A 19,890-nucleotide genomic window follows, 5' to 3' on the forward strand; every position below is an offset into this window, starting at 1 on the left:
CATCAGCTAACTAATGGTAAAAAAGTGTATGTCTGTGGGTTATTGCTTTAAACTGGAACAACAGAGATAGCCAGCATACTGCATCATGTTTAAGTCTTGTAACTGGTAAAAGTTATGCTAATTCTTTTTGTTATATTCTAACTGTGTTCTTTAAGTTTGTTTAATAAAAGCTCCCAAGTGGGTCACTCGAATCATACTGGAGTGAAACATCTTATGCTTGCCCTAATGCCAAAATAAAATGTAAATCTAAGGGTCTAGGCTAACTTCACAAAACACCTTGGAGTTTCTTGCCTGGGGCACCTAATTCCAGTGGGTTTCTGCAAAGGCAGCAATGCCAGGACTGTCTTCAGCACTCTAGCTAAATGGGGGAGATCAGAAAATTATCACCCGCATTAAATACCATCTTCACCCCAATATTAGTTCATGCTGAGGTGCATTGGTGAATCTCATGTTCTGTGCCATATCTGATATGCGTGTCAAACTAGGGAGGGGAAAACAAAACCTTCCATTCATCACTGGTAAAGCAAAGAAATGCAGATAAATTTAGTGAACTTGATCGATTGATAACTGTTACCCTCAGGGTTGACATTTATGGTAAAGATTCAGAAATATAAAAAGGATGATGCAGTGCTCTGTTAACTTTTATTTTAATCTGGATATTTATTATAAAATCTCAGAACATTTAAATGCCAACACACAAAGCTATTTGATTAGCATGCATGGCATTATTACACGTTGCAATCGTCAATGTAACTTGGTGGCTAAAAGCAGACGATGGTTACATAGAGTGGTGTTCCAAAGGTGAGCGATGTTAGACAGGTGGATGTGATGAAATGAATAGCAGCTCAAGATTGGTTATATAAGGGACTCTTGTGGAGTTAGTAACCGACATGGGAGGAAGACACAGAATAGGGAGGTGAGTGAAAGTGAAAGGGCTTTGGGAAATTTCCCCTTCTTTATAGTTAGCTATTAGGAGCTTGACACCTGTGGTCCTCAATTCTCTATGGCAACACTGGTGTGTACGTTCAGCGGAGAGGGAAAGAGCTCCCAGAATCTCCTGAGAAATTGACAACTCCTCATTTTCCAGTCTGTAGGAAAGGAAAAACAACTCTGTTAGAATTGACCATCGTGTGGGTAGACACACCCTTGATGTTGTGACATGTCAGAGTTGGTGTCCCACGACACATAGAGTCAGGGGCTTTACTGAATGAGTTTGCCCTTGACATGGGACTGCAAGTCAACAATCTCAAGGGTGCACGTAAACCAAAGAACAAAGATAATTACAACACAAACAGGCCTTTTGTCCCTCCAAACCTGCACCAACCATGCTGCCTGTGTGAACCAAAACCCTCTACCTCTCTGGGGACCATATCCCTCTATTTCCATCCTATTCACGTATTTGTCTAGACACTCCTTACAAACCAAAAGAACTACTGCTTCTAGATTTTATGTTTAAATCTGTTTAATTCAACCTTAAGTATATTCTGTGACCCAGTCTCTGTGTGGAAGTGAATGCCAGGGTCGAAAAATTTTCCAAGAGAAGAAATTCCCCTTAGTTTTGAATTGTCTCCCTTTGTTCTAGATTCCCCCACTAGGGAAAACATCTTCTCAGAGTCACACTTCATCAGAATTTTATCTGTAATCGCCTCTCATTCTTCTAAACTCCAGCGTATTTAGGTGCAACCCACTCAAGCCTCTCCTCAGAATTTTTCTTCATCCCAGGAATCAGCCTGGTGAACCTTCTCAGAACTGTTCCCAATGCAAGAACATTTCTTCTCAAGTACGGAGGACAAAACTGCACACACTGTTCCAGGTATGGCCTCACCAATGTCTTGTACAGTTGTAGTAAGATTTTGAAACTCTATCCTCTTTGCAATAAAGGCCAACATTTTATGTGCCTGCCCAATTACTCACTGTACGTCATGTACAACAACACCCAGATCCCTCTGTCCTCCAGTCCCTCACTATTTTTTAATAATATTCTGTTTATTCTATTCTTCTTGTTGACAATCTCATGTTTCCCCAAATTATTTGCCCAGTCACTATGTCTTTATTCTGACTCATTGGATCTTCATTTAACTTGCTCTCCAACCTATCTTTGTATTGTCAGCAAATTTAGCCACAATACATTTGGTCCCATCATCAAAGTCATTATAATGTAGATGGTAACCAGTTGAGGCCCAGCACTGACCCCTGTGGCATTCCAACTGAATTTGTTCTATGTTTTCTGTTAGTTAGCCAATTCTCTATCCGTGCTAATACATCATCCTGAATACCATGAACTCTTACCTTGTGTGGAAACCCCTTAAGTGGTACCTTATCAAATGCTTTTGGAAATCCAAGTATGCTACATCTACTGGTCCCCCTTTATCCACGCTGCTTGCTACATCTCCAAAGGATTCTGGTAACTTTGTTAAAGTACAATTTTGTTTTCACAAATAAATATTGATTCTGCCTGATTATATTACAATTATCTGAGTGGCCTGCTACTCTTCCTCTAGCAACCCCATGTCCTAAGATAGTACTGGTGACCATGGACATCCAGTAGATGGGTCTATGGAAATGCTTGTCAAAGTACTGCTGTGATTTGCCGTTGCTTTCTGCAGTGTGGCTGATCAGAAAACTCTCCTACTCTTACTCTCTACCGTAAAGAATATCAGAAGGACCTACAGGCTGACAACCAATCTGTTTAGCCACATTATATGCAGTCAGCTGATGAAGGAGCAGCACTCAAAGTTTGAGATTCCAAATAACCTATTGGACTTTAACCTAGTGTTGTGAGACTTCTTACTGTGATCTCCACATCGTTCTTAACTTCCTTAGCTAACCACAACTGATACCTCTCACAGAGGCTTTCTTTCTCAATGGAAATTAGTCTGAGAAATATAGTAGTTGATAATAATGAGTAACTTCTGGTTTCATTTCCATGGAGTATTCCATTGCCTGGAGCTTCCATTAAGCTATCACCTTCTTTAGCCTAGTCTGGTGCTACTGTGCCTTTAAGAACTGTATTTTAAGCATGTTTTCTGTGGTTATACACAGGCAAAGAGCTGTCTGTTCTCGTATAGCTGCTACAGCCACATGAATAGGCTCTTGTTTATTTTTAATCTGGGCCAAATACACTGTCCTGGAGTTTATGACCTTTTTGAATTGTTGGGGTAAGAATGATTGACAGATGAAGTGGGGCAATTTTTTTCCTCCCCTCACAGGGGAACTTTACTTTCCATTTGGTTAGTTAGAAGCTGTTATAACTGCAGACTGGAAGCAGTATTCCTGTGTCACTCCCTGGTATTGGAAATTTAGCTCTTGGTGGCTAGCTAGCTAGAGACAAGGAATGCCTCGGTCTTGAAGTGGTTTGCTGGCTAAAAGCTAGGGGTCCTGCAGTGGCTCTATCTCTACCTTCAGGTGTACTGGGAGCTCTGGGACAAGGAGGTCAGAGTTTCAGTTCTCCATCTAAAGGACTAATTCACAGCAGGTGTTGCAAAGCTACAAGATCCAGCAACACTTGAGAATACTTACTTTGTGTTAAGCCTAGAGTGGGGCTGTATGTTTGTAGGAGTGCTTGTGTTGGAATAATATTCTTAGCTATTAAGGTTTATACAATATCATGTTGATTTTTGTTGTTGTTTGTAATTGGTAAAAATTGTTAGTGGTCTTGTAAGATATTCTTAAACGTTTGATAAAAGTTCCCGACTGGGTCCTTTGAATCATACCTGGAGTGAAGCATATTATACTGACCTGCACCAAACTTCAAATGCAAAACTTAGGATCTAAGCTGACTCCATGAAATGCCTTGGTGTTTCTGACCTGGATTGTAATGTTGGTTACCCTCGGCATGCAAAATTGACCATTTCCACACAGATAATTGACCAGCACCGCATTGTATAATCTACCAACAGAACTAAGAAATAGAAGGGTTCATAAGTCAATGAACAAGAGTGGGCTACAAAGAATAAGGAGTTGGGTTCTGGAGCCACTAAAAGAAAAATAGTACGTTTAGAAAGATGAAGAAAAGTTGGGGGGGAGAGGAAGAGAAAAGGATGATTCAAAGTCTTCTTCATAGACCAATACTCTACCTCTTCAATGGCCTCTGTTGCTTCCACCAGTGGTTCCGCCAAGGTCTGTTGCTCTCCCTCAACCACCTGTTCTGCAGGGATCTCTCTACCATGTTCATCCTAGAAAGGCACAGTTGTACAAGTTGTCAGCCCCTGTTGCTGAGTAAGGAAGTAACTTAGCACGTACTCACCTGGGGCCTTCTCAATATGATTTAGAAAACCATGCATACTATAAAAAACACTGAAAGATTAACAAATTCAAAAAGTGTAACTGTCATCACCACATCTTGCAGGAGCAACATATAAATCACTTTTAACATCAATTTGGACCGTACGTGTCTAATTCAATTTATAATTGAGGTGTAATGATCTCAACGAGGCCCTCGGAGTTGGCCTCTTGGAGTATGAGTTCCCTGATGGGGGTTATAATTGCCTGCCCAATCAGGGAGCCTCGCCTGCATATAGAAATGGGAGTGTCAGGTCCACTGGGATTCCAGATTTTGACCATGTACCTGAGGCACTCTGGGAGTGGAACAGAGTTTGTAAATAAAGAGAATCTAGTGATGGGACACTGGGCATCTGAACAGTTATTTCAGAAGGCTGCATGAACAGGGTGAATTGGTATCAGTGTATACCTGGAGAGGGATGGAGGGTACAGTGGATTTATTAATTGCTATTCCACCCCTGGCAATAGGTTTTGAATTAGTTCAAAGGCATCTTTGCTTTTCTGGGTGTATCCTATCAACGTCCTTTCTTGAGTCAAAAATAGATTGACTGGACACCCAAGTTGTTTGTGGGACTGGGATGTATGAAATATAGCTGCCACATTCGCTGCAAACAGCACTGGTTAGCGCTGCTGCCTCACAGTGCCAGGGACCCGAGTTTGATTCCCACCTTGGGTCACTGTCTGTGCAGAGTTTGCACATTCTCCCCATGTCTGCGTGGGTTTCCTATGGGTGCTCTGGTTTCCTCCCAGAGTCCAAAGATGTGCAGGTTAGATGGATTTCCCCTTCATGTCAGGGGGATTAGCAAGATAAATGAAAGGGATTATGGGGTTAGGGCCTGGGTGGGATTGTTGTAGGTGCAGACTCAATGGGCTGAGTGGCCTCCATCTGCTCTGTGGGGATTCTATAAGCAATGTTATTGATGCAGAGTAGCGAGAGATCTGCCCTCTGTTTTGAATTGTGCCGTAGTTGATTTGGGAATATTTGATACCCATTCTGGATATTCCACTCCTGAACATTAACATTCCTCAGCCCGATTTGCACAAAATGAACCACTAAATAAAACGACACAATGGCCGGAATTCTCTGACCTCGGCCGCAGCTGGGATTCTCCAGTCCCACTGCTGTCAAGAGAGAATTGGCCAATTGCCTAATTCTCCATTCTCGCCAGCAGCAGGGGTGTGAACGGCTGTAGAATTCCGGCCAATCACTCCCTTGGAAGCTGCCTTTGGATTCTTGGAGAATTCAATACAAACTGGTCCATTACTGGCTCTGTGCTAGAACATATTAAACAAGTCCTAAATTTTCTCTCCCCTCATCGCCCTGTGAGTTCCACTATTAAAGCATGCCAAGCTTCGACAGCGCTATATATAGAATCAGAATTTTACAGTACAGGAGGAGACCATTCAGCCCATCATGACTGCACTGGCCCCCAAAAAGAGCTACCCAGCTAATCTCCCGTCCTGTCTCTGAATTCACTCTCAAATGTGTATCCAGTTTTCTTTTGAAACCTCTTATGGAATCTGCCTCCACTACTCTCCCAGGCAGTGTATTCCAAATCCAAACAACTGAGTGAAGAAGTTTCTCCTGATCTCACTCCTAGCTCACTTGCTAACCACCGTGAAACTGTGACCCTCTAGCCACTGACATACCAACTTGTGAGAACAGAATATCTTTCTTTACCCTGTCTAAATTGTTCATCATTTTGAACATCTCAGTAGCGTCACCTTGTCTGCTCTAAGGATTGTGATCATATGAGGCCATTCAGCCATCAGGTCTGTGCTGACTCTCTGACAGAGTATCTTACCCAGGCCCTATCCCTGTAACCCCACATATTTACCCCACTAATCCTCCTAGTCTACACATCTTGGGACAGTAAGGGGCAATTTACCATGGCCAATCCACTTAAAAGGCAATTTACCACGGCCACAAATTGGGCAGCACAGTGCTTAGCACTGCTGCCTCAGTGCCAGGGACCCATGTTCAATTCTAGCCTCGGGTCACTGTCACTGTGGAGTCTGTACATTCTCCCTATGTCTGCATGGGTTTCCTCCCACAGTTCAAAAGATGTGCTGGCTAGGTGGATTGGCCATGCTAAATTCTCCCTCAGTGTACCCAAACAGGCACCAGAGTGAGGGGACTAGGGGATTTTCACAGTAACTTCATTGCAGTGTTAATGTAAGCCTACTTGTGACACTAATAAATAAACTTTAAATCCACTTAACATACACATCATGGGACACTAAGGGACAATTTAGCATGGCCAAACCATCTAGCCTACATATCTTGGGGCACTAAGGGGCAATTTAGCACAGCCAATCCACCCAACCCAGAATAAACCCAACCTCTCCAGTCTTGTTTCTAAAATACAAGATAAAAGGATTGTCTTGGAGTCTCCAGAAATGGAAGTTCAGTCCCGCAAGAAACTGCTGTGTGTAACCCTGGAGAAAACTCATCGGGACATTAAAAAAATGTCCATATTTGGAATTTGAACATTACTTGATATAATTATGTGTGGAGTTTTGGAGGGGTGGGGGGTTGCTGATTGGCTGACAGTTAAGCATCATCCAATTGGATAATGAGCCTTTCTTTGCTTTGCATTTGGTGTCGAAAGGCCATATGTCAGGAGACTGGATGTGTTGGCCGGCTAATGGCTGGAATGTGGGTGAGGAAGGTGGTGGATTGTTGGCGGGTGGTGGGGGCTTGCAGGTAGCGAGGGGTGAGGGGGATAAATCTGGTAATGAAACCTCCAGGGATACATTTAATCATAACTGGCCACCCTAACAGAGTCACGTATCACAGAGTAATGTATCTCAGGATATCTGTTAGCCAAGGCCAGCGTTGACCTATTTACTGCAACTTCTCCTGGTTACTCAGGACTGGACCCAAGTTCCAGAGAGATGGCATTTTATCACAAAACACCAAGCCTAAGCTTGTACCGGTTTCATATTCGCCAACTTCAGATTTGAGACGTTATAGGAACAAGGGTCAGGAGGGAAATCAACCCAACTCAGAGCAGCAGCTCAAAGCTCTGCCTCGTGTGAGCAAGCTCTGTCTTGGCTATTTTAAGAACTCTGTGCGTCAGCTATTCCTGTGCTCAGATTAACCCGTTCAGACATCACCCAGTGTGTTTCACTTCTCAGCCAGCCACTGGCAGTTCCCTGCAAACCTTCACCGATCAGGTCTGATATCAACGCAGAGACATAGCCCTAGTTAACAGGAGGATGTGCGTGAAGGGGAGAGGCAGGTCTCACGTGACTGCCGCATCTGCATTGCAGTAAATGCTTCCCAAAGGTGTCACACCCACAGGACAGGCGTTTGCTAAATAACGCAGAGCATGCTGCAAGCATTCTCAAGGACATCTCGAGGAGAAGCAGCAGCCGGGACCCAGCCCAGGAGACATCCCCGGGACAGAGGGGGGAGGAGAGACTGAACACTCAGGTGAATTGAACAGCAAGAGCCTGTCCTTAACACCAAAGTCTAAGCCCTTACCCACAAACCAAATACACACACAGACACACATGCATACACACAGACATGCACAGACAAGTACATGTACACATATATGCATCCACATAGATAAGCACGTGTATACACACATGCACAAGTACACACACAGCCAAGCAACGCATACACACACACACACACCAGAAAGTGTCTATACTTTTAAAATAGTCATTATTTTTACACATTCCAAACTCTAAATGTAGCATTTGTTATTCCGTCAATGAACCACTAAACACAACAGTAAACAGTGTTGAAGTTGCTGGCGGGAGTTGGGCCCAGAGATGGGTAATCATGACCTTTGTTGGCCAAGGAAATTACGGTTACTCATCAGCCAGTGGTGATAACCCATGCTGTGCACAGCAATGCTGCAATGTCCAAGTGTAAAATGGATGGAGCTCATACTTGGGTTAAAAACTGTTATTCAGTGTGGCAATGAACACTGCCAGCTTTGCCACTGGGTCATTTTCTTCACGTGCCCTGGATTGAGTTGCTCCATTGTCAGTCAAATACCATCCAAACAGACCCAGAAGTAACCAGGGAAAGGTTTGATCCATTATTCTTTTACAGACTGACACTTTCCCATCGCTCTCCTCTCCTGAAACCTCCAAGTTGTCAGTCTTCAAGCCAGGGTCTTTGCATGGATGGCACGGTGGCACAGTGGTTAGCACTGCTGCTTCATAGCGCCAAGGGCCTGGGTTCAATTCCTGGCTTGGGTCACTGTCTGTGTGGAGTTTGCAGGTCCTCCCTGTGTCTGCGTGGGTTTCCTCTAGTGCTCTCCTACTGTCCAAAGATGTGAGGGTTAGGCGCATTGGTCAAGCTAAATTGATCCTTAGTATCAGGAGCACTAGCTAGTGTAAATGTATGGGGCTACGGGGAGAGGGCCTGGGTGGGATTGTGGTTAGTCTAGACTTGATGGGCTGAATGGCTTCGTTCTGTACTATAGGGATTTTATGATTTGGAAGCAGCAAGCTTGGCTTCCCTCAAAACCAACCCAATCTTCTCCTGGTCCAGCATTCCCCAACAGTAACTAGGCATCAGACGCCAGCTCCTGGCCAATTATCCCCTATTATTTCAGAGGGTGATGGTGGAATAATGGTAATATCACTGGGCTTGTAACCCAGAGATCCAGGCTGGGAGGGGGTCTTACCAACTCTGCTGCCAGCGTTGACAAGGGGTTGTCTGGACTGGAAATATCAGTTCTTTTTCTCTCCTGACAGATGCTGCCAGACCTGCTGAGATTTTCCAGCATTTTCTCTCTTTGGATGCCAGACTCTCCCATTGTCTCCAGAAAATTCCACCCATAAAATCAGCTCTGAAACTTTGATTAAAATTGATCGAGATGCTTTAAGGAGCAATAATTAATTCTTCCATTTTTTTAGTTAAGGAAAAAACATAAATGGAGGAAAATTGATTTTTAGATTTTGTACAGAAGTATCAGAGGTCTATTTTTAATTCATTTTGAAATGTTGTTCCATAAACTGATTTTGAGTCTAGAAAGGGGAATCTGGTAGAAACTTTGGTGAATTCACTGATCCAGTGACACGATTACTGGCTGGAAAATCAATAGTTTCCTGCGGCCACCTACCCAGAACCACACTCGGTCCAAACGCCGGACAGCCAATCTCCATGGGAATGCAGCAAATGTTCAGACTCTTTATAATCAGCAGAAAGGTCAGCTAAAGAAATGTCAAAGATAGGAGCAGGAGGAGGCCATTCAGCCCCTCAAGCCTGCTCTGCCATTCATTATGATCATGGCTGATCATCCAACTCAATAGCCTAATCCTGCTTTCTCCCCATAACCTTTGATCCCATTCGCCCCAAGCGCTATATCCAGCTGCCTCTTGGATACATTCAATGTTTTGGCATCAATTACTTCCTGTGGTAATGAATTCCACAGGCTCACCACTCTTTGGTTGAAGAAATGTCTCCTCATCTCCATCCTAAATGGTCTACCCTGAATCCTCAGACTGTGACCCCTGGTTCTGGACTCCCCCACCATCGGGAATATCCTCCCTCCATCTACCCTGTCTAGTCAAAGGTAACAAATGGCCCCACCAGAGAATGTTACAGCACAAAAAGACCACCATTCAGCCCATTGCTGCCTCTGCCAGTCCTTTTAAAGGGCTACTATCCACATTGTCCCAACTTGTCCTTGTATTGTTGTCATGCTTGCTTGTTACCGACTCACTGACATCTAAACTCTGCCCTCAATCCTCTAGAGAAACCAGCCCTAACTAAAGTCTCTTCTTTTGCCACAGCCTTGTTATTACCCTTTCTAAACCCTTCAATTCTTTCCTGGGTTGGTGATGCAGGAGAATTAAATACATTTACTCACTTCGAATGACCTGTGGAGGTGAAGCTCGGTTTTCCTATTGACCATCAAGCAGCAATAGAGATTTATCATAGAATCCCTACAGTGCAGAGGAGGCCACTCAGCCCATCGAATCTGTACCCACTCCACAACAGAGCACCCCACACAGGCCCTTTCCCATACCTAACACGGCCAATCCTCCCAACCTCGACACTGGTGGCTTGTGTCATGCCCTTTTAACCTTCTCTTCCATCTAACTTACATCGGGTGAGATGTAAAACAAACAGCTTAATTCATGATCATCCTAAAACCAGTGTAACCTCTGAAGGGAGTTTAATCATAGAATCCTACAGTGCAGGAGGCCATTCAGCCCATCAAGTCTGCAATGACCACAATCCCACTCAGGCCCTAACCCCATAACTCCAAGCATTTATCCTAGTTACTCCTTCTGACACCAAGGGGCAATTTAGCATGACCAATCCATCTAACCCGCACATCTCTGGACTATGGGAGAGCACCTGGAGGAAACCCACGCAGATGTGGGGAGAAAGTGCAAACTCCACAATGATAGTGGCCTAAGCTGGGCATTGAACTCGTGTCCCTGGTGCTATGAGGCAGCAGTGCTAACCACTGTGCCACTATAATCTCTCTGATCATTTACAGGACGGGTGAGTTAGCAGATAGGGTTCCTCTAACATTGTTCTGTTGGGTAAGCAGTCAGAGTTTCTCCAGCATTGCAATGCTGCCCTCCATATTATTCAATCTTTTAGCCTGCCTCATCTTCTATCTTCATAAACCCAGACACTGCTTTGTCCTGTATACCTTTGATGGCTGGAAACCACATTGTGAGAGCTTGCCAAAAGCAAGAACAAGGAGGCTTTCATTGCTGCTCGCTGGGTTAGATTCAAGAGCTGATCACAGTGCCCAGTCAGAGCTTTGTTCATTAAAGCCATCCATATGATTGACTGTCTCTTTTGGTTTCCTTTAATGAGGAGGTAATCTCTGCTGCCTCTCTTCCTATAGCCTCCCTCCACCAGATACAGGCAATGGTGGCACAGTGTTTAAAGTTCATTTATTATTGTCACAAGTTGGCTTACATTAACACTGCAATGAAGTTACTCTGATAATTCCCCCTAGTCGCCACACGCCAGCACCTGTTCGGGTACACTGAGGAGAATTTAGCATGGCCAAATGCACCTAGCCAGCATGTCTTTCGGATTGCGGGAGGAAACTGGAGCATTTGGAGGAAACCCACACAGACACCGGAAGAACACGCAGACTCTGCACAGACAGTGATCCAAGCCAGGAATCGAACGCTGGTCCCTGGGAGCAGTAAGATAGCAGTGCTAACCGCTGGGCTACCAGGTTAGAGGCCCAGACCAATGCTCTGGGGCATGGGTTCAAATCCCACCTCCACTGCTGGTGGAATTTGAATTCAATTGATAAATCTTGGAATTAAAAGCACATCATCAGTGATGGTGACTGTGAAACCATTTTCAATTGTTGTAAAATCCCATCTGATTCACTAATGTCCTTTAGGGAAGGAAATCTGCTGTCCTTACCTGATCTGACCGACATGTGACTCCAGAGCCACAGCAATGGGTGTGACTCTGAAATGGCTGAGCAAGCCACTCAGTTCAAGGGGAAATTAAGGGTACAAGAGAATGGGTTGATCATACTACTGTTTTGCTTTTGATATTGGCACTATGCTCACAGCAGCAAGGATGAGACTGGGAATTCAATGAGTTTACTGGGGTGGGTTGCAGTAGTGGCGAGGGTCCTTCGCTCTGCTGCACTGCGTATTGGTGCCTTAGCCCTTTTACCCCACTTTGTTCTTTCGGTTGTGTGGGGGGCATGTTATGGGGTGCAAACATGAGTTCAAATCCCACCAAGACTGAGAATTTGAAAAATGTTTGGAACTAATTAAGGTGCCAAACTGGGGGTGGGATCCTGCCATCCTTACCCAGTCTGGACATGTGTGATAATTCATTCCAGACCCAATAAATGCCCGCCTTGATAGTGATTGACAGATTGCAGTATATAAAGCAGTAGAACTGGGAAATAGGAGGCAACGCATAGAGTGTTCCAAACTGTTTCCAATATACGCAATGCTATTCTCACCAATTTAACAACCCCACTGGCTGTTGCTACGTTATCCACTCCTTCCACCGTCTTGCTGGCCACTGGTTGACTCCAGCTACCACTGCCCCTCCACCATGTTGGCCTGCTCCTTGGTTTTCTCAGCCACTGCCAACGAGAGACAAAAGACATCTCAGTGACACAGCCGAGGCTTGAGAGGGAAGAGCTAATTCAGTAAGGAGTTATCGGTTTACCTGTGTTCACACTTTGTACGACTCCTTCCTTTGTTTTGGTGCTATTTGGAGGAAAATAAACACCAGATATTACAGAGGTGCAATTTGAGAAACTGCTGAGCGAGGGGCCACCTCGCGGATTGAAATACTCTTAAATATTTACGTTTGCTATCCATGCTCTGGCGAAGGTGCTGCTGTCTAACAGGGTGAGACTGTTGGCTCCTGATGATACTTTCAGTCTGTACACAAAGACTAGGATTTCACACCAAGGTGGAACTTTGAAAAGGAGACAGAGAGAGAGAGCGACACACACACACACACACACACACACACACACACAAACACACACAGAGTGACGGAGACACACAGACACAGAGAGAGAGAGAGACACACACAGATATATATAGAGAGAGAGAGAGAGAGAGAGAGAAAATGACACACACAGACAGAGAGAGAGAGGAGACGCATACACACAGACACAGAGAAAGACAGAGAGAGAGAGAGAGAGAGAGACGGCATACACAGGAAGGAGAGAGAGGGAGGGAGACATGCACAAACACAGACACACGCAGGGTGAGAGAGAGAGAGACACACACACACAGACGCAGAGAGACACACACACACGGAAGAGAGAGAGACGCAGAGAGACACACACACACACACACACACACACACACACAGGAAGGAGAGAGACACAGAGAGAGAGAGACACACACACACACACAGGGAAGGAGAGAGACAGAAACACACACACAGAGAAGCATCTCACGTTACTTGGCATCCAAAATGTACATTTTCAATTAGCGAAACACCTCTTTAACAATGAAAAGGGGTTTATTTATTCCTTTATAACCTGGGCCTCAAACTGGGCCTCTCTGCTGACAACACAATCCTCCCATCAAAGCTAGAATTTTGCCATCACATAGCTGGTGCCCTTAGAGGAGCAAAAACGCCCGTCATTATCATCACTAGATGGGGATCTAGTTGAGTCACACTGCATAAATGCATTGATGCTTGGGGTGTGGGGCCCCACCCCAACCCCACCCATCCCCACCCCCACACTCCCAACCCCACCCATCCCCACCCCCACACTCCCAACCCCACCCATCCCCACCCCCACACTCCCAACCCCACCCATCCCCACCCCCACACCCCACCCCACCCATCCCCCCCCACACCCCCAACCCCACCCATCCCCCCCCACACCCCCAACCCCATCCCCCCCCCACCCCCAACCCCACCCTTCCCCCCCCACCCATTCCCCCCCCCCCAAACACTGAGGCTGGGTCTTTGGGATTTGTTTTACTGTGATCCGATATGATGGTTCAATAGTAAAACCCATCACTCATACCCAATCCAATTTAATTGGGGTGGCCTTCCTCCCAAATCAAAAATGGGTGCTGGAAGGGTGGGGGAGTCAGAAAATAAGTGAAAAGGCTTCTAAATATTTTAACCTGACACAATTAAGAGAAATGAGATTATACCTGACAGGGCCCCAAACCAAATTAAAGGCTGGGATGTTGGCAGATCTAAAGATTTATTAATTGTTTTAAAGTTTTTTTTAAAGTTGTGGGTATGGTTTGTGAACATTAAATCTACTTTTGGCATTTTATTGTCTTAATTCCTGTAATGTTCATTGTATGAGCTGTCAACATGTAGAAACAGCCTCGCTCAGAGGGCACAGGTCTGTAAAGGTCTGAGCAATCTCAGGCTTCGGCTTCAATTTTAACTTAGGTGAGGAGATTAATTATATAAATATAATTAATCACCATCAGTGGCTGGCCCCGAACCAAGAGACGGACTCCAGAGCTTTCTGTCACCTTATCGTACCCGATTGTAAATTTACTTATTGATCCATCAGGAGAAGTTGCGGCTTTAACAAATCCCCACCCTGAACGGAGCTCCCTGAGCTTTGAGCAGAGTCTTTGGTTAGGCCACACATTGAGTGTTGGATCATAGAATCCCTACCGTGCAGAAGGAGGCCATTCGGCCCATCCAGTCTGCACTAACCACAGTCCCACCCAGGCCCTATCCCCATAACACCATGCATTTATTCTAGTTAGTCCCCTAAGGGAAATTTTAGCATGGCCAATCACCTAACCTGCACATCTTTGGACTTTGGGTGGCCGCTTGTACATTCTGGGTATCACAGACCAAGCCAGTAGTTTTTTTAAATCTGTGTAACTGCACAATACACAGTGCATTTATTTTTAACCCGTCTGCTAGATAATCTTCATCATTTCTCTTGGTCCACAAAAAATTCTAATCTTTATGTTCCAATCCCCTTAGAGAATTCTCTCCTCCTCCTTTCTTGTCTTTTATCCCTGATGTTTTTATCCCTGATGTCTAATGGACCCTCTTTTTTTTATCTGCTTAAAGGCATTAGTTGTTTCTTGCTGGTTTGGAATGGCTTTGAGCTCCTGCAGGGTTTTAATGACAGACTGCAGTAACTCTCCATGCTGCAAAGGAGGTTTTAAATTCATGTTGTGTCCCCTCCCTTGGCGGAGCTATAATTGAATGCACACACCCACCGACCGCTTCACAAAGCCCCCACCATCCCTGGTGGGCTGGTAACACTGTAATCGTCCTCTTGTTATTCAGAGTGTGCTGACATCTCCCCCATCTCTCCCCCCTCCTTTCTCCCTTCATTCTTCTCAGGTGAGTGCACGTCCCCATCACTGGGCTGTCTGCATTTTTACCCTGACTTGAAATGTTGGCTCTATTCTCTCTCCACAGCTGTTGTCAGACCTGAAATATTGCAACATTTTCTGTTTCCGAATTCAGTAATATTTTGCTTTTTTTGCTTCTTTTTTCAAAAAAAACGTTATTTTATTTTTAATTATTTCACAATTAGAAATGTGGGTGTCTCTGGCTGGGTCAATAATTGCCCTTGAGGGAGCCTTTAAGAGTCAACCACATTGCTGTGAGTCTACAGCCAGATTTCCTTCCCTAAAGGGGCATTAGTGAAATTTTTTTAAACAATTCAGAGTCATCATTAGAATTTTAATTTTTTTTTAAAAGATTAATTCAAATTCCACCATCAGTGGTGGGATTTGAACCTCTAGATTAACTAGTCTAGCGAAAATCCCACTATCTTTTCTAAAATACAATGAAGAGGCTTAAAGAAACACCTCTAGGTCTGGAAGAATCTGTTGGCCCCCAACCCTACCACCCCATAATCCCCTCTACCCTCCCGCCCCAATACCTCACTCCCCCATCCCTTCCCCATCCCACTCCACTCCACCCTCCCTCCTCCTACTCCCTTTCCCTCCTTCTCCCCACCCCTCCCTCCCCTCCTTCTCCCCACCCTACTCCCCCCTCCCACCAACCTCCCTCCCCTCCTTCTCCCCACCCTACTCCCCCAACCTCCCTCCCCTCCTTCTCCCCACCCTACTCCCCCAACCTCCCTCCCCTCCTTCTCCCCACCCTACTCCCCCACCCCCCCTCCCCCCAACCTCCCTCCTCCCTCCCCCCAACCTCCCTCCCTCCCCCCAACCTCCCTCCCTCCCTCCCCCCAACCTCCCTCCCTCCCTCCATCCCTCCCTCTCTCCCTCCCCCATCTCTCCCTCCCCCCCATCCCTCCCTCTCTCCCTCTCTCTCCCTCCCCCCATCCCTCCCTCTCTCCCTCCCCCATCTCTCCCTCCCCCCATCCCTCCCTCTCTCCCTCCCCCATCTCTCCCTCCCCCCCATCCCTCCCTCTCTCCCTCCCCATCTCTCCCTCCCCCCCATCCCTCCCTCTCTCCCTCCCCCTTCTCTCCCTCCCCCCCCCCTCCCTCTCTCCCTCCCCCCATCCCCCATCCCTCCCTCCCCCCATCCCCCCCATCCCTCCCTCCCCCTCCCCCCCACCCTCTTCCCCCCTCCCTCCCTCCCTCTCCCCCCTCCTCCCCTCTTCCTCCCCCTCCCCCCCCATCCCTCCCTCCCTCTTCCCCCCCCTCCCCCCATCCCTCCCATCCATCCCTCCCTCCCATCCCTCCTCCCCCCATCCCTCCCTCCCTCCTCCCCCCATCCCTCCCCCCATCCCTCCCATCCATCCCTCCTCCCCCATCCCTCCCTCCCTCCTCCCCCATCCCTCCCTCCCATCCCTCCTCCCCCCATCCCTCCCCCCATCCCTCCCTCCCTCCTCCCCCCATCCCTCCCTCCCCCCATCCCTCCCTCCCTCCTCCCCCATCCCTCCCTCCCTCCTCCCCCCATCCTCCCTCCCTCCTCCCCCCCTCCCCCCCCCATCCCTCCCTCCTCCCCCCATCCCTCCTCCCCTCCTCCCCTCCCTCCTCCCCCATCCCTCCCTCCCTCCTCCCTCCCTCCTCCCTCCTCCCCCCTCCCCCCATCCTCCATCCCTCCCTCCCCCCATCCCTCCCTCCCTCCTCCCCCCATCCCTCCCTCCCTCCTCCCCCCATCCCTCCCTCCCCCCATCCCTCCCTCCCTCCTCCCCCCATCCCTCCCTCCCTCTTCCCCCCTCCTCCCCTCACTCCCCCATCCCTCCTCTCCCTAACCTCACTCCCCCATCCCTCCCTCTCCCTAACCTCACTCCCCATCCCTCCCTCTCCCTAACCTCACTCCCCCATCCCTCCCTCTCCCTAACCTCACTCCCCCATCCCTCCCTCTCCCTAACCTCACTCCCCCATCCCTCCCTCTCCCCTACCTCACTCCCCCATCCCTCCCTCTCCCCTACCTCACTCCCCCATCTGTCCCTCTCCCCTACCTCACTCCCCCATCTGTCCCTCTCCCCACTCTTCCCCCCCCCCTTATCTCTTCCCCACCCCATTCCCCCTATCTCTCTTCCCCACCCCATTCCCCCTATCTCTCTTCCCCACCCCATTCCCCCTATCTCTCTTCCCCACCCCACATCCTTTTAAATCCTGTGCTGAGATTAAGGGCATCAGTAAATTGCCTCCAAGTGCAAGGTGCTGAATAAAGACATGTGTTGCCGCAATGTGATGGGTCACTGACACTCTGTGCCAGCACCCTCCTTACCCATCACTCACTCATCAATTCACCCTGGGCCAGCAGTAATCACTAACCCTCTGCGTGCTCCGGCTCTCAGATTAAAGCATCAAAATCTGCCAGCACTCTGTCCATTGGGACTTTTGACCCATTCGTGTTAAAAATGCGTAAAGCAGCCCTGAGATGCCCTCCCTCCTCACTATTAAACATGCGAGGCAGCTTCCCCTGGTTATATCTGCTGTGTCATGATCCCCCTGCGTGACAAAGATCTGCGGCTGCAAAGCCCTCTGATTCTGTGAGATGGAACTAAAATCCCCATTCTCCCGATTAATCCCAACCTTTAGCAATTCTCCCTCAGAAAGCATTTCAGACCCCCCTCCCAACTTAATCTGATTCCACAGAACAAAATAAAGGTGGGGAGGAGGGGGAATTGGGGAAAAGTCTAAAAGAATTAATCAGCCCCATAATCTCGCTCCTGAGGGTGGATTTTTAAGGGGATGCTGGTTTTATGGTCGGAATATTCACTTTCTGCAGCAACTCTCCTGTCTACTGCAACCCACCACCGCCCCCCCCCCCCCCCCCCCGCTCCAGTACAACCATTGCACCATTTCTCACTTTAGAACAAGGATCTCATTACAGAGAAACAGAAGAGAAAAAAAGACAGATTTGGCAACGCTCAATCCAAAGACCATAAGACCAAAGGGACTGCACCTGATCGAATTGTCCCAGGGGTGTCAGTATTTTGTGATAACAGCCCCTATGGAGCACAGACTGGCAGGATGCAGATACAGTCTGCAGTGGGAACCAAAAGATGCTTTCAGTGGTTAAAAAAAGGTGCACGTTAAACATTCTGCAGAACTTATTATTAGATAATGGGAATAAAGCCTTTTCCTTTAGTGCAATGAATTTAGTTTTGAGATTTTTTCCCCTAAAGTAAAATTACACTATGAACTGTCCAATCGTTTATATTTTAACTCATTCTTCAGTGGGATGTCTTTTTTAATAACTACTTGGCGATTTAATCTGATCTCCCCTCACGCACCTGCAAAGACCAACACACACAAAAAATCCTTCTCCTTCAGCAATGAACTAGAGAAATGTAACGCAGGAGTGGTTTTTGGGTTACACTTGCCCCAGGTGCGATGCCCTTACCTACATACATCACCCCTTCTTTCGTCCTCTCGGCTGCATCTTGGACGCCCTGCTTGGTTTTCTCTGCCGCAGCCACCACTCCCTCCTTGGCAAATGAGAAACCTTTCTTCAGGACATCCATAGTGGGAAGAGTGGACCGTTAAAAGTGGGATGAGGTCTTTCAGCAGAGAACTCTTTTCAGCTTTACTCTCAGCTGCTGCACCTGGCAACTAGCTTTGAGGGCTCTTTTGGAAAAAAAAATCACCACTCCGTCCTAAGAACAGTGTCTCTCCCTCTCCCTGCAACGACTGATTAAGTCCTCAGCCCTGCCAGCCCTATTTATGATGTGCCCTGCTACCGGTGCGCGCACTGCTTCTGAATATCCGCTTGCTGTTAATGACATTGATCCGGGGAGGGAGAGCGGTTCACTGAATGTCTGGTTCCCCCCGCCCCCCCTCTCTGGGTGGCTTCCAGACATTCGACAGCACTGGTTAAGAATCACTGCAGCCCCTCAAAAAAAAACTGCAAAGGTTTTGTGGCCATCATTCTCAAATACTGCAGAGTGCCACACTTTTAATATTGTTTCATAGCTCGGCTCTTTCTGTGCATTTCAGAAAGCAACCCTGCCCTCGCATAACAAAAGACATATGTATATTTTCCCGATCGATTGTTAAAACTGCCGGCACAGGGAAAGATAGCTGCAACATTAAATTCTGCTTTTTGTGCTCGAGCTGCAGAGATGGGTCATTTTTGAAGTTTTAAGAGGTATAATGTATGTTGCTATCCTGTTGCAAGCAATATGTTAAAAGTTGAGATAAAAATATGTACTTTTAGATTTGCTTCCAATTCACCTTCTAACACATTCATTTGTTCCCTCGGACGGGAGTGATACACGGCCACACCTGTTTCCTTGGTCATTCCTCAGGATCACTCCAGGCATTGGGAATAATGGGAACAGGTTGACTCTCCTGACCCTTCCCCGTTGGGGGAGCTGAAACTAACTTTTCCAAAACCCACCACCAAGGATCAGCCAGATACCTCCCCTCCCTTAATCTTCACCCCAAGATTTAGAATTGTAGAATCCCAACAGTGCAGAAGAAGGCCATTGAACCCATCAAGTCTGCATTGACTCTCCCATAGAACATTCCATCCAGGCCCTTTCCCTGTGATCGTACATATTTAACCCATTAGTCCCTCTAACCTACACATAATGGGCAATTTAGCATAGCCAATCCATCTAACCTGCACATCTTTGGATACTAAGTGACAAGTTATCATGGCCAATTCATCTAACTTATACATCTTTGGAACTAAGGGGCAATTTAGCATTATCAATCCACTTAACCTGTACCTCTCGGGACACTAAAGGTCAATTCAGCATGACCAATCCACCTAACTTGCACATCTTT

The 19,890-nt window shown here is 46.9% G+C and overlaps 1 protein-coding gene and 1 long non-coding RNA gene across 2 annotated transcripts in view; one reads left to right on the plus strand and one right to left on the minus strand.

Moving 5' to 3' along the window:
- Positions 1-542: 542 nt before the first annotated feature.
- sncga (synuclein, gamma a) lies at positions 543-18,891 on the minus strand. The gene is given in 7 exon segments (XM_080215677.1): positions 543-1,088; positions 4,077-4,175; positions 12,219-12,283; positions 12,286-12,312; positions 12,315-12,344; positions 12,431-12,471; positions 18,502-18,891. Coding segments are annotated over 7 exon segments (396 nt in total). The 5' UTR covers positions 18,624-18,891; the 3' UTR covers positions 543-1,076.
- The window catches only part of LOC145360461 (uncharacterized), a 43,679-nt gene continuing 24,894 nt past the window's right edge, over positions 1,106-19,890 (plus strand). The window contains exon 1 of the long non-coding RNA XR_013889719.1: positions 1,106-1,813. This is a non-coding gene — a long non-coding RNA (uncharacterized LOC145360461). The remainder of the gene's footprint in view (positions 1,814-19,890) is intronic.

Source organism: Carcharhinus amblyrhynchos, chromosome 31 (genome assembly GCF_965287045.1).
Source record: "Carcharhinus amblyrhynchos chromosome 31, sCarAmb.v2.hapA, whole genome shotgun sequence".
Taxonomy (NCBI): domain Eukaryota; kingdom Metazoa; phylum Chordata; class Chondrichthyes; order Carcharhiniformes; family Carcharhinidae; genus Carcharhinus; species Carcharhinus amblyrhynchos.